The 14,582-nt window shown below is 34.3% G+C and overlaps 1 protein-coding gene across 12 annotated transcripts; it reads left to right on the forward strand.

Moving 5' to 3' along the window:
• Positions 1 to 2,826: 2,826 nt before the first annotated feature.
• LOC110618214 (protein MEI2-like 1) lies at positions 2,827 to 12,419 on the forward strand. 12 transcript variants are annotated; one of them, XM_043957354.1, is made up of 16 exons: positions 2,827 to 3,414; positions 4,257 to 4,428; positions 4,629 to 4,674; positions 5,147 to 5,464; positions 5,822 to 6,246; positions 6,337 to 6,495; positions 6,655 to 6,771; positions 6,864 to 7,051; positions 7,304 to 7,398; positions 7,483 to 7,899; positions 9,299 to 9,950; positions 10,417 to 10,501; positions 10,632 to 10,700; positions 10,824 to 11,003; positions 11,646 to 11,801; positions 11,919 to 12,419. In XM_043957354.1, exons 2-15 carry the CDS (start codon positions 4,351 to 4,353, stop codon positions 11,796 to 11,798), a joined length of 2,982 nt encoding a protein of 993 aa, XP_043813289.1. In that variant the 5' UTR covers positions 2,827 to 3,414; positions 4,257 to 4,350; the 3' UTR covers positions 11,799 to 11,801; positions 11,919 to 12,419. The 12 variants fall into 12 exon arrangements, with proteins under 12 accessions (XP_043813289.1, XP_043813288.1, XP_043813290.1 ...); XM_043957353.1 differs by having other exon boundaries at positions 11,646 to 12,419; XM_043957355.1 differs by having other exon boundaries at positions 7,486 to 7,899; positions 11,646 to 12,419.
• Positions 12,420 to 14,582: the final 2,163 nt, after the last annotated feature.

The following is a 14,582-nucleotide window of genomic DNA, read 5'->3' on the forward strand; positions in this document are numbered from 1 at the left end:
ACTCCTATTTCAGTCACTCAATCAGGCCGGCCCGGCCCATTTCAGCCTTAAATCCAGCCCTTTCCTAGGTTCCGATCCTTTTCCTTCAAACCCGGTCACAAGAGGAAAAGACTGCGAGTTCAGTCATTTCGTAGCCCTGCCCACTCGCACGCCGAAATGAATTAAATGCTTGCTTGACACAGTGAGGGTCATGGGGTTGTCCGTAGGTACGGACCTGCACCAAGGGGTAGGTGGTCCTATAGCGGTAAGGCCCTCTCGCGTGAGGGAGAAGAAAAGAGGATAAAAGGGAGGAAGCACTCTCCTCTAAGGCTAAATTTTTTAAAAAACTCACAAACTCTTGTAAAACCCTATTTTTTAGATCTCAGATCATCAACATTAATGATGTGAAATTATTAAAAATTATATTCTCTTTAATTTAATCATAAAGAGAGTTTTTTTGAAATTATTTTTTTTTTCTCAGTGTGTTTTAACTCCTCTATTAATCACAAATTATTTATTTTCACTCTAACTTATTTTTGTTAATTGCGTGTTGAAAAATTTTAATAAAAAGATCTCCATGTCACTTATTATGTTTATTGTATATTGTGGTGTTCATTTTTTGGCGATGAACATTAGTAAATCTAGTTTCAAACAAGATTTGTTTTCTTGCAAACTTAATTCGGTGATTTTCTTATTATATATGGCCATCACTTGTTAGTTGCTATTGGTTGTTAGAAATTCAAATTAGCCAATATATTAATTTTTCATTAAATCACATAAATATGCTTTATGTTTTAAATTGTAATAATACTCATTTTTGAGATTTAACTGTACACCATTTTTAATTTAGTCATCTGATTCTTAAAAATTTTAAAGTTAATAAAATTATGATAATAAAGTTTTCTTACGTTTAGAAAATAATATTTTTTCTTTATTTGGAGTTACTATAGTAGTGCTTTTTAGAAAAATTTACATCTATATTGAATTTTTTTACTGGAAATGTGAAGGTGAAGAAGTGAGGTGGCGGCGACTTCTCAACAACCCTAAGATATTTTTTTTATATATAAAATGGATCGTGCGCCTTGTTTATGTTGTGTTGGGATTGAATGATGCCTTTTCTATTTTAACTTTTGTATTTTTGAATTTCTATTGAATTTTCTGTTAAATATTTGTATTTTGCAACTCTAATATTATCTTAAACTTTGACACCCTTGATAAAAAAAAAAAACTTTGGCACAAAAAATCACACCATTATATTTAATAAACCTGGGTTGAAATTTAAATTTATACTACTTCTATAAATATTTTTATCATGTCCAAAAAAAAATAAAAAACATATTCAGTCTTTTTTCCCAGTAGAAAGAAGTTTGGGAGATTTATAATTTAGTTATTGAGTATTGCCATTATTAATAAGTCAGTCCCTGTATTTTTAAAAACCTATTAAAACGTCATTATCTTTTATTTCCGTCAACGAAATAGTTATTCCGTCTATTTTTGCCGTTAAAAATATAATAAAAGACCAAATTATCCCCATTCATTTCCTCCTTCTCCTCCTTCTCATTTTTTTTTTCTTCTTCTTATTCTTCTTCTTATTCTGTTTTTTCTTCTGCTTCTTCTTCTTCTTTTTCTTCTTCTACTTCTTCTTCTTCTCCTTCTTCTCCTTCTTCTCATTCCTCTTCTTCTTCTCCTTCCTCTTCTTCTTCCTCCTTCATCATCATCATCATATTCTTCTTTTTTGAGGAGGAAGAGGAGGAGGAGGAGGGACTATTTTATTGATGAAAATAAATAATAAGGACGTTTTAATAGATGTGAGAAAAGATAGAGATTATTTCGTTGACAAAAAAAAATGATAAGAACGTTTTAATAGATATGAGAAAAGATAAAAACGTTTTAATAAATTTTTGAAAATATAGGGAGGGACGATTTCGTTAACGGAAAGAAACGATGTGGAGGAACTATTTCGTTGACGGAAAGAAACGATAAATACGTTTTAATAGATATGAGAAAAGATAGGGGCTATTTCATTGACGGAAAGAAACGATAAGAACGTTTTAATAAATATGAAAAAAGATAAAAATATTTTATTAAATTTTTAAAAATATAAAAACTGACTTATTAATAATAATAATATACAAAAACTAAATAAGAAGTTTTATTTAAGGGTAAAATTAAATTTTAAAATTTTTCTCAATCCTTATTTATTTAATTTTAACGGAAAAAATGATGAAATAACTATTTTTTTGACAGAAAAAATAAAAAAAATATTTTAATAAATTTTTAAAAATATTGAGATTGATTTATTAAAAAATATAATGATTGACTTGTTAATAATAGTAATATTTAGAGATTAAATTAAGTTTTATATGTGCTACATGGCTTACAAGGAGTAATTTGGATAGATTACTATTGGCGGAATACACTAAGAAATTAGATTTATTCAACAAAATTTTAATTAAATTAATTTATGTTATTTTTAGTAATAGAAACACTTTAAAAATTATATAGTAATTAAAAAAAAGATGTTTAATAATTTTTGGAAGGCCTTATCGGAGCAAGCGTCTTAGAAAAATATTACGGGATTTAAAAGCAAAATAAAATTAAAAAACAGATGGATCAAGCCAAATTAGCTGGCGAGCCAAACAGGTACACGTCACGTAGCGTAATTATGTAACATAACGGCAATATGGCGTGATAATAAACGGAGCCGAATGTTCCTTTTTATCCTCCGAATCAAAAGCCCTCGAGTTTCGAGGAACGGGTCTGATTTTCACTTCCGTTTTATCCACAGCCCAACCCAACCCAACCCCAACCCCGCCTATTTCTTTTCTGTTTTGTCTTGTTTTCAAAGCCAACTAACATTAACATTGCACCTCTCTCTCTCTCTCTCTCTCTCTCTCTCTCTCTCTCTCTCTCTCTCTCACCAACTAGAAAGAAAAGTACCTCTCTCTAACACTCCGCGAGTTGCCGGCGAGGGAAATCTCGCCGGAAATTCGCACTACCTCCTTTGAAATCTTCATAGGTGCCGATTTCGAGCTCTCAGTCGCTGGCTTTTAAAAGTGAATCATAATTTCTCTTTCTTTGTTTTCCTTTTTTTTTCCTCTTAAAATAATTATCATGATTGGATGGAAGAAAACAAAAAGGAAAATATTCTCTCTCGTGTGGTGAGCAATATAGCTTGCAATGCAGGGAGAAAGAGGTTCTCTTGGGGCACATATGCAAAGATCCCTTTCTCCATTTTCTTCTTCTTTCATTGTGCCTTAATTTTCCCTTCATTTTCCTCTTCCTTTCCTCGATCTTCTACTTGATTGTCTTTTTTACGTAACTTCTCTTTCTGGACTTCCTGAATCACGCAAAGTTTGCTCAATTTTAAAGAGAAAGAGAGAGAGAGAGAGCCCATTGGTGATGCTGTTGATGTAGATTTTTTTTTCTCCTCAGGTGCGCTTTCCTTCTGTACTACTAGATCAAATTCTTGTAAAATCCAGTATATGAATATATATCCTTTTTTATTTTTGGGCTACCGATTACTTTGTGATAAGTCGAGAAATTTCGGCTTAGTTTTGAGGTCAACTCTGCATAATCTTTTTTTCCTTTAGATTATCGGCGACCGGATTGGGAATTAGGTGAATTTAGTTCTCTGGTACCTGAGGTTGCTGAATTATGGTCTGAAAATGCTAAATTGGAGCTTCCTCCTTTTTTTTTTAATTTTTTTTTCACTCGATTTAAAAAAAAAAAAACTTTTCCTTTCTTTTATGTCTTAATTTTCTGGAAATGGGAGATTTACTTCAAGTGAGCTGTCTGGTGATGTTTTTTTCCCGTTGGTTGTCCGCAAATAATAAGTTATTTGGAACGCTAGTAATCTTATTTTTTTTCCCTTCCCATTTTTTCTCAGCAACCAAACAGTCATTTGTGTTTGGTCGTTGGTAGGTAAGCTAGTTATTCTCCTTTTCATAATACTATCCTGATCTATGGTCTCTTTAAGCAGTTGAGGAAACTTGTTTTATTTGGCAGCTAATTTTAGTTTGCAAATTTAACTAGAAAGTGCCTACCTTTATTTCAATAAAGAGTCACAAATTCTGGGTTGATGCTTTCTTCAATTAAATGACTTCTTATTTTTATTAAAAATAATTATTTCTCACAAGACTATGTTGTATCGGATTGCTGAAAGCACCTTTTTTACTCCACTGTTCCACTATCTTTTACTGTTTTCTGTATCGAAGTCTCTGTTCTGCTCCATGATTTATCCAATTTGAAGATATTGACCCGTTAGTCCTCTGCAGAAGGACAACAAACCCCGGACAAGCCAGCAATTTGGACAATAACCAGGTTTCTCCTAGAGTTTTTGTATCTTTTTTGGTTGTCCAAAGCCAGACCATGCCGTTTGAAATCATGGATCAGAGGGGTGGAACTGCGTCGTCTCATTTCTTTGAGGACATCCGGCTGCCTAATGAGGTATGTAGTCATCCAAATTTGTAGTTTTTAAATTCTTTGTGGCTCTTTTTTTTTTTCTAAATTTTTTTTATCCCTGTTTGTAGATTGTATAAATCTTCTACTTGTTCGATTGATTATTCTGTTTGTAATTGCACCTAAAACAAGTATGTCTCATCTTTATTTGTGGTTTAAGTAATTTCTTAGCAACTTTTATTGGGCAGAGACAAATTGGGTTTTGGAAGCCGCATTCAATGCCTGATCACCAAAGTGAGTACAATTTAGTTATTATGTTTGCGTTTCTGAACTAATTCAAGCTGCCAATCGGTCTTGATTTTAAATACATTTCTCAACAGTGTTGGTTCTTGATCACGGGGTCTTGCTTTTTGGCTAAGTTTGGACCTTTAGAAGTGAAAATCAAATCACTAGAAACTGTGGATTTCCTAAATTGATGGACTTTATCATTTTGTCATATGATTATGCACAATGATTGTGTAAATCATTTAACCATTTAAATTAAATGATCAAAGATTCTGGCATAGTTATTCCACAAGTGTTAATGGCCTTTCTATGACAAGTTAAAGCTCACAGTTTACTAGGATGAATCTTTGAGTTTGTTTTCCTGCCCTGTTTCTGTGTTTTCTGAAGGACAATTGATTTTTGTAGACTATATATAATTTTTGAAAGGATGCTCCTATATGGTTTTTGCACTTGTGATAATTGTATAAACATCGTTCTTCAGTAGGCACAGGTGGAGTGGTACAAATTCCTAGCAGCAAGTTGGTTGCTTCATCACCTCTGGAAAAAGTTTCAGCAGCTGGAACACTGCCAGAGTCAATGCTAGCCATGGATCGAAAGGAAAAGCTATCATTTGGTGAAGGAAGTGATAATATTTTGAAAGCTTCATGGAATTCTATGGATCATCATACAAAACCATGGTCGAGTTCGTCTGTGCAGCCTGCATCTTATAGCTTGGTTGGAAATAGGCCTGGTAATAGTGCAACTCAGTGGGAAAGCAGCCTGTTCTCAAGCTCATTTTCTGATGCATTTAGTGCAAAGTGTAAGCCATCTTTTTTATAATGCTAATCTGTTCATTTGCAATTTGTGCCTTGATCCCCTTCCTTATCATGTATTGTAATGGAATAGCTTTAGTTATGGCTTTACTGAGGGCATTATGCTAAAAACATACACACACTCACCAGACATAAAACAAGTGAAATTTCCCCTTATCATGACAAATTTCTACATGTCAATAAACAGGGTCCAAAATGCTTTTCTCATACTATTTTGTTTTACACATTTTTCATGTGCGTTTTCAGTTATATATCTTACCCCCTCACATATCCTCCTATCTTCTCTCAAATTATATTTCTACAGTTTGGCGAGTGTTTGATAACTATTCAATGCATATCTGCAGTGAGTTTATTAGAGAATAATGTTCGATCAAATCAACCTGTCAAATCTGTTACTTCACCCCACGTGGAAGATGAGCCTTTTGAATCTCTTGAAGAACTTGAGGCTCAGACTATAGGAAACCTCCTTCCTGCTGAAGATGATCTGTTCTCTGGAGTGACTGATGAGTTGGGACATAATACTCATGTCAATAGTGGCGATGATTTGGAAGACTTTGACCTGTTTATCACTGGTGGAGGCATGGAATTAGAAGGGGATGATAGTGTAACTGTCGGTCAAAAAAATTCTGATTTTGTTGGGGGAGTTAACAATGGTCAAGTAGGTCCAATTGTTGGTGAACATCCTTATGGTGAACACCCTTCTAGAACATTATTTGTCAGAAACATCAATAGCAATGTTGAAGACACTGAGCTACAGGCTCTTTTTGAGGTGCATACTATTCAGTGCTTTGTTTGTCTTTCATGTGGACCAGTCAATGCAGTTTTTCTTACATTTGATAATTGCATTTTGTTCTGTCAGCAATATGGGGATATTCGAACACTTTATACAGCATGCAAACATCGTGGTTTTGTTATGATCTCTTATTATGACATCAGGGCAGCTCGGAATGCAATGATATCTCTTCAGAATAAGCCATTGAGGCGAAGGAAACTTGACATACATTACTCAATTCCAAAGGTGCATGGATTTTGTAGTGATTCTTATCTTATGATTATCAATTTTTTTTTGTTCTCCTTGTCATTTCTGTGGTTGCTTTTGTTTGTTATTTGGCGTCTTGCTTTTGCATGTTTCTATTGACACTTCTTTTTTTTTTTTTGGGTATTCTGGATATATCAGGACAATCCATCTGAGAAAGATATTAACCAAGGCACTCTAGTGATTTTCAATCTTGATTCTTCTGTTTCAACTGAGGAGCTACACAAAATATTTGGAGTTTATGGAGAAATTAAAGAAGTAAATTGTGAACAGAGTAGCATTTTGCATCAAATTTACAATAGATGAAAGTTTTATATCCAATTTATGCTGTTCCTTTTTGTGGTTTGCAGATCCGTGAGATCCCACACAAGCGCTATCACAAATTCATAGAGTATTATGATATTAGAGCTGCAGAAGCAGCTCTGTCTGCATTAAATAGGAGTGATATTGCTGGGAAGCAGATAAAGCTGGAACGGAGCCTTCTCGGGAGTACAAGACGGTATTGTCATTGTACTCTTCTTATTATTCGAATTACCCAGTTAAGATTGCTTCTAATGAGGCTAATTCTCACATTGATTTTCTTTAACTTTATTATTTCTGCCTTTTGTATTCTCTAATTGTTTATTTGTGAACAAAGTGGCTCCTTGTTTCTGGGCTACTTTAATAAGCTGCTAGCACATTAAAATGGTTCTCTACCGCATCCACCCGCATCTCTCTCTCTCTCTCTCTCTCTCTCTCTCTCCTTGTTTTGCCTTTTATACTTGTCTCTAATTGAAATTTTCTTTTACAGTTTGGTGCCAAAGCCTGAGCAGGAGCAAGATGAACCCAGTCTTTGTCCAAGCCCTTTTGACGACTTATCATCTGGACGACTTGGTAGTTCATTCTGTAAAAATTTGTTCCAGTTAAATATGATCATGTTTTCCCTTTTAGAACATATAGTTTCTTGTCCTTATGCTATGTCTTTTACAGCAGCACTTTCTTCTGGAGTAATTGCATCTGGTTCCATGAACAAGGGATCAGCCCAAGTTTTACCTTCAGCTGTCCAGTCACCTGTGGGTTCATTTATTGAATCTCATCTGAGTTCTAGTGTTCCAAATAACTTGCCTTCTCCACTGACGATGGCATCTATTGGCAAACAGTTTGGACTTAATGAATCTAGTCACTCCATGGATGAAATAATGTTCAGTAACCAATGCATTCCAAGTTTCCACCCTCATTCCTTGCCAGAGTATCACGACAGTTTAGCCAATGGTGTTCCATATAACTCTTCAACGACTATAGGAAGCATGGCTCATAGTGTTGGTTCAAAAGTGACAGAAGGAATCAACAGCAGGCATATTCAAGGAGTACGGTCAAATGGGCACCTGATGGAACATAATGGAGGGGGTAAGTCCTGATGCTTATAACATGCTGGGTCCATTTCGTACCACTTTTCTTGCATCTCTACAAGGAGAGGAATCTGGGTAACTAACTGAACAACAATAGGAGAATGGAATTTAAAGTCTTAATATTACATATAGCTCCTGGCAGTTAAAAAACTATGTTGATAGGCTTTACAATGCTGACATGCTTCATATATATAGATGTAATACAAGAAGGATAAATCTAATCACACTTCAGAAGCATCTGAATAGATTTTTGCAGGAAGGAAACGTTTTTAAATATAGAACTGTATACTTAAAATTTCTTACTGAACTGCTAAGATTGAGATCATTGAAATAAACGTGCATATTCAAATTAGTTACCTTTCAGTTGAAAATAGTTATTATGGGCAGGACAAACTCTTGTGATCAACAATCAACAATTTGTGTTGCACTTTTGCTCTGAAAAAAATTTGAAACTTTTGTCTGACCCGTGTTCCAGGATGATTGCTTTTGCTGCCTTGTAGTATTATTATATCCTTATGTATGGTTCAGATGGAAGCTAACCTCAAAATGCTTGTCTCTCAGAGTTTGGGGAATTGGATTATATGACCTGGATGTGCAGCCTAGCTATGTGGTTAGCTAAATTGTGTTTTTAAGTGTTTTATTTATCATACCAATTTCCTGTAGGATTGAGAGTAGTTAATTGCTTTGGCATGTTATTAATCCAAGGTAGCTTTTCGTAACCCCATAGGTCCTTTTCAAAAAATTATAATTTACCAAAATTCAAATATTAGTAGATATGAAAAATATGCTACTTTTGGAAGGTAGTGATTGTTTCTCATGAGAATGGGTAGTTCATACTTCAAAATAGAGTATTTCACAAATCCTGTTCTGCATTGAGTTTGATACCTCATTATCATTTATTGTTAACTTTATATTTTTTTTCAAGTTATAATGCTATCTGAATTGAAATGCAGTTATGTGATAAATGAGAAACATACAAGGATTAGAATTATTGTGCTTGACTTTTTCACTAATGCGACCCACTATGACAGTAGAATTATTTATTATCCCTTTGCCTCACCCTTGACTTAATTCTGTTTCATGGTTGAGATGTTTGAATCTTAGCTTAAAGCCTATTTTCTCTGCTTTTTTGCACTAAATAGCTGAATCTAGTGATGGCCCCGTTAAGTTCCTTTAGAACTCCTGTTTTTTTGTAAATACTTAGTTTTCAAACTTCGCTTGGACATTATTCACTCAGTTGTGATATACAATGTTTGAAGTTAACCTTATATTGCATTATATTGTTTCCTTTGAAGTTTGGAGATATAATTCATTAGTATTTGTTTTCAGTTGGTGGCATCATTTTCAAATTTATTAATCATTTTGGTAATTTTCTTCTTACATAAAATTCTCTGTAGTTTTTGGATCTTCTGGAAATGGAACTGGCTCTCTTCCAGGGCATCTTTACATGTGGAACAATTCAAATTCAGGTCAGCAACATCATGCAAACCATATGATTTGGCCAAACTCACCATCATTTACCAATGGTGTTCATGCTCATCACGTTCCACATATGGCTGGACTTCCTCGAGCAGCTCCGGTTATGCTCAACCAGTTACCTGCACATCATCACATTGGATCTGCACCAGCTGTCAATCCTTCCTTGTGGGACAGGCGACAAGCTTATTCTGGGGCGTCTCCGGAAGCTTCTAGTTTCCATTTGGGTTCTCTTGGGAGTGTGGGTTTTCCTGGTAGCTCTCCACCACATCCTATGGAAATTGCATCCCACAACATTTTCTCTCATGTTGGTGGAAATTGTATGGATGTGACTCAAAATGCTGGACTACGCACTGCTCAGCCAATGTGCCACATTTTTCCTGGGAGGAACCCGATGATCTCAATGCCATCCCCTTTTGATTCTTCTAATGAACGTGTCAGAAATCTCTCACATCGTAGAATGGAATCCAATTCCAATCATTCAGATAAGAAACAATATGAACTTGATATTGACCGCATATTGTGTGGCGAAGATAGTCGAACCACATTGATGATAAAGAACATTCCAAACAAGTAAGGAAAAAAAAACTCCATATTTTCAAATTTGTCCATCGTAAGAATTCTTACTAAAAGTATAATGAAGTATTTTTAGATTTCTTGTGAACTAGTCATTTTAATAACAAATATGTTCAAATGCCCTGATACTTTGTGGATCTAGTGCCAATTTTACAGGGTACTAGTGATGAATGAGAAACTAAAAAAAAAAATTTTTGTTAATGAACTAATTGAGAATAGAATGGTTTTTGGTCCTTGCCATCCAGTTTATGTTTTGGTACTTTACCGTGAATTTTCCACTTTAAAACTGTTTAGCATAGTGCAACTTATTATGTACAAAAGTAGTGGTTAAAATTTATTGTCGTATGCCACAATGGTCTTTATGCTTCCTTTACCAAAGGAGCTTGGAAGTGCTTAGTCCATTTGATTTGCACTTTGTTTTATCTTCACAGTTTGTGGTTTCATCTTTCTATTTTGCCCCCAGATATACTTCAAAGATGCTATTGGCTGCCATTGATGAGCACTGTCGAGGAACATACGACTTTATTTACTTACCAATTGATTTCAAGGCAAGTAATCTGTTTCTTTACTGAGAGCCTCACATTCTGAGCTTGTCTACAGACATACAGATATGCATATGATGCAATCTTCACAGTTCTCTTGTAGCACTAATTGAAATTTCTAGTTGTGATTTAACAGAACAAATGCAATGTGGGTTATGCATTCATTAACATGATCGATCCTCAACAAATTATTCCATTCCACAAGGTCTGATGTTGCTTTAGTGACGTAACAGTAGTTTGTCATTCTTCTGTGAAAGGAAATACTCCTATGGCTCTCAACCCATGAATTTTAAAAGCTAACAGCAAAGGCAAACATATCCATTTGCAGGCATTCAATGGCAAAAAATGGGAGAAGTTCAACAGTGAAAAGGTGGCATCTCTTGCATATGCTCGAATTCAGGGAAAAGCTGCTCTTATTGCTCATTTCCAGAACTCAAGTTTGATGAATGAGGATAAACGCTGTCGCCCTATACTCTTCCATACTGATGGGCCGAATGCTGGTGATCCGGTATGTTATTGAGGCTTGCGATTCGCTTGCCATTAGACAATGTTGCACCTGATAATTTCTAATGACTGTCAGTTACATTTTATTTTCTGAAACCAATGATGATTTTCTGGAAGATTGTGCTTTTGGCGGTCAAAATTCTGGTTAATGTTATACAGATTTGGTTAAAGTAGTTCCGTAAGTGGATATTGTCCTCATCTCTAAGCTTTACTACACAAGTTACTAAATTCTCAAATTTTGTTGGCCCATCTTAAGTCTTAACCGTAAGTTAGATCTGATTGTAACTAACGGAGATGAACTGAAACAATGTCTCATTTTTAATGTTGCAGTTTATTCTTACCTGCCAAACAAACTTGTCAATCTTCACTAGAGGCTTCTTTTGATGTTAGTCCCTTATTGTTATGAGGATAAACAACATCAGATACGAAGGACTGTAACTACATTCATTGTATAAGCTATTAGAACTCTGGTTATAAGAGTTTAGCATTACCCAATTATTTTATTCACTAGATGGATTACAAGTCATGGGTGATGCTCTGGACTGCTTGTGATTTGTTACTTTATTGCGCGATTTTTGAAAGAGAATACAGTTTGACTTTTTTGTTTCTAGTACCATCCACCAAACAAATCTGTTTTCTTATGTAGGAGCCTTTCCCCATGGGTACCAATATTAGGTCAAGATTGGGCAAACCTCGAACCAGTGGTAATGAAGACAACCACCATCAGGTGAACCCTTCTACTTCAGCAAATGGAGAAGATTCTTCCAATGGAACAGACTCAACATCGAGTTCCGAATGATCAGTATGCTTCCTTCAAGGCACTAACTCTAAAAATCTGTACGAAAGAGTACAGAGAACCATATCCACCCCAATTCTGTAAACTAGGGGTGGCCTGACAACTCTCTTTTTTGTCTTATAGAGAAGCACTTTTACAAAGTTCTGGATGCCAAAGTGCACATTCAGCGCCAAGTGGGCAACATCAAAATTTTCTGTTCCCATTAAAAAAAAAAAAGTTTCTTATCTAGGGCCAAATATGAGCATAGAGAATGGCTTAATAAAGGCTTAAAAATTTTGGTTAGTCTTGACTAGACAATATTACGATGTACAGGAGTTTCACCCCCCACTTGTGCACAGGCTTAGGAGGGATCTTCTGTGTTATCGTTTTCAGTTTTGTCTGTAATTTCAATTTTCCCAGTGGGGGTGTTCCGGCTAATTGTTGGTTCAGTTTTTGTTTTAAGGTCGAGTGTGTGGTTGCTCAAGGGGACTCCCAACACATTGATGTATCTCGGTTTTAGAAATTTTTTTTAAGTGTTATTTTCTTCTGTAACCAATGCTATTTAATACTTGTAATCTCATCTCCTGTGGTTGTCTACGGATTTATCATAACAGAATTAGTAACATTGATGAATTTGATCTTGTAGACTGAATGGTGTTTGTTTCATGGTGCCGATAGGGCTTGCGAGCTGTGGTTGATGAATAATTTTTTCTTTTTTGAATAAAAGAAGTTTTGTTTTTATGAGTGTTGAAATTTAGTTTTGCTTGCACTGCCACAGTCGCGAACGGGTCTTTGGCTATTGGATGTGGATGGTATTGCAAACGCCTTTAGTTTTTACGTTTTAAATGTCTAAATTTTAATGTAATATTAAAGGGAAAATTACTCTACGGCCCCTAGATTTTAGAGAAATTAATTAAGTGATTTTTATAATTTTTAGAGATCATTAAAATGTCCTTCATTATTTAAAAAATATACTAATATATCGATTTAATCTTTCTATTAAAATTTTTATTAGTTAAAGGTTAGAAAATATAATTAAAGAATAGAGGGTTTATTATAATTTTAAAAATGCCTCTTCCTTTTTTTAATTTTTATTTTTAAATTTTACATGACACTTGAAATTTCATCTCTTTCTTTATGATGAAACAGACCCGATCGGAATCACCACCACCATTGCTGTCACTTTCGTTTCCGTTCGCCTTCACTCTCGTAGATGATGAAATTACTCATTCCTCCTCCCATCACTCTCGTAGATGACGAAATTATCCATTCCTCCTCCCATCGTCTCTCCTGTTGTCAATGTTATATTTATTGCTTTCTTTTTCTCTTTACCTTTGACCATACATGCATTGGGCTCTGATTTTACATTTGACGTCATTTTCGCCTCCGTATATAGCATTGTGACGGTGAAGTTCACTGAGAGTATCATATGCTGTGGAACAAGTGGTTAGGTTATAAACGTTCAACTCACCGTCTCTTTCTCTATCATTTTAAGTGGGCAGGACTTTTTCTGTGGCCTCCAGTCTGGCGGATACAATTTAGCAACTAAATAACACAGTAAGTAGTACACTGGTATTGTTTCATGCTAGAGAGGAGATGGAAGTATCAGCAATAGATGGTGATCACTTTCAGTCAATTTAATATGGGAATGAATTTTCTCTTGGATTCGATGTGCACTTACAAGAAATGGATTGGTGGTTTGTTGGGGAGGAGAAGCATTAGGTTTAGAGATTTTATAGAGGAATTAGTATAATTTTGAATAAGGTTAAAATCGTCTTTTTTCTATGAACAAATGAAATCTGTTAGTCTTTTTAACCATTATATTTTTAAATAAGGAGAGACATATTTTAATGCTCTCTAAAAATTATAAAGATCACTTAATAAATTTCTTTAAAATTTAGGAATTTTAGAGTAATTTTTTAATATTAAATTTACATATTCTATTTATTCAAGTAAAAGTAAATACTATCGAGGAGGATAGTTTTCAATAGAATATTATCATGCCATTATTTTTTAAAATTTTTGAAATTTGAATCTTTTAACGTTGAAAATTGTTTACAATAGAATATTATCCCATGTACATTCACCATTATTTAACTTATTGAATTTTTTTTTTTTTGCAATTAACTAATTATAATTTAGTATATCTATTACTTAGCTTCCGCTGTATAAAAAAAATTCTTGTGAAATTACCGTTGGCACTATGAAAATTGTAAAATATATAAATTTAAAAAAAATTGACATTAGAGCCGTTAAACTTTGAGATGTGCGCTTTGTTACTTTTCATGCCCCTTCATGATTTTCTCTCTCTTTTTTTTTTTTATTTTTTTATTTTTTTATTTTTAAATAAAGCTTCATTAAAACTCACAGAATTCTGGGTGTTTGTAGTCCACACTTGCTCATCTTCTCCGTCCATCCGAGACTTTGCTAAGGAATATGCAACCTCATTTGCTGGGCGAAGAATCGCGTGCCGAACAACGAGACAGCAATTGACAAGTCCCGACAATCCAAAATAATACTACCTATTTCATTTACGGGAGCTTCCTCACGGTGAACAAGAGTAATAATATTCCGACAGCATTCGAATTCTGTTTAGCTGGAATAAACCCCTTTAATCAACAGTAGCATCAAGAGGAAGAAACTGAGGAGGTGTAATAATTTCATGTTAAACTCTATCTGTCTAAGTTAATTTCAAAATAATTTCTTCTTCTGAGTAATGAAAATAATTCATTTTTAAATTTATATAATAAAATATATTATATTTATTCTAAAAAAAAATTTAATTAATACCAGAATCAAAATTTTATA

This window comes from Manihot esculenta, chromosome 6, assembly GCF_001659605.2.
Source record: "Manihot esculenta cultivar AM560-2 chromosome 6, M.esculenta_v8, whole genome shotgun sequence".
NCBI lineage: Eukaryota > Viridiplantae > Streptophyta > Magnoliopsida > Malpighiales > Euphorbiaceae > Manihot > Manihot esculenta.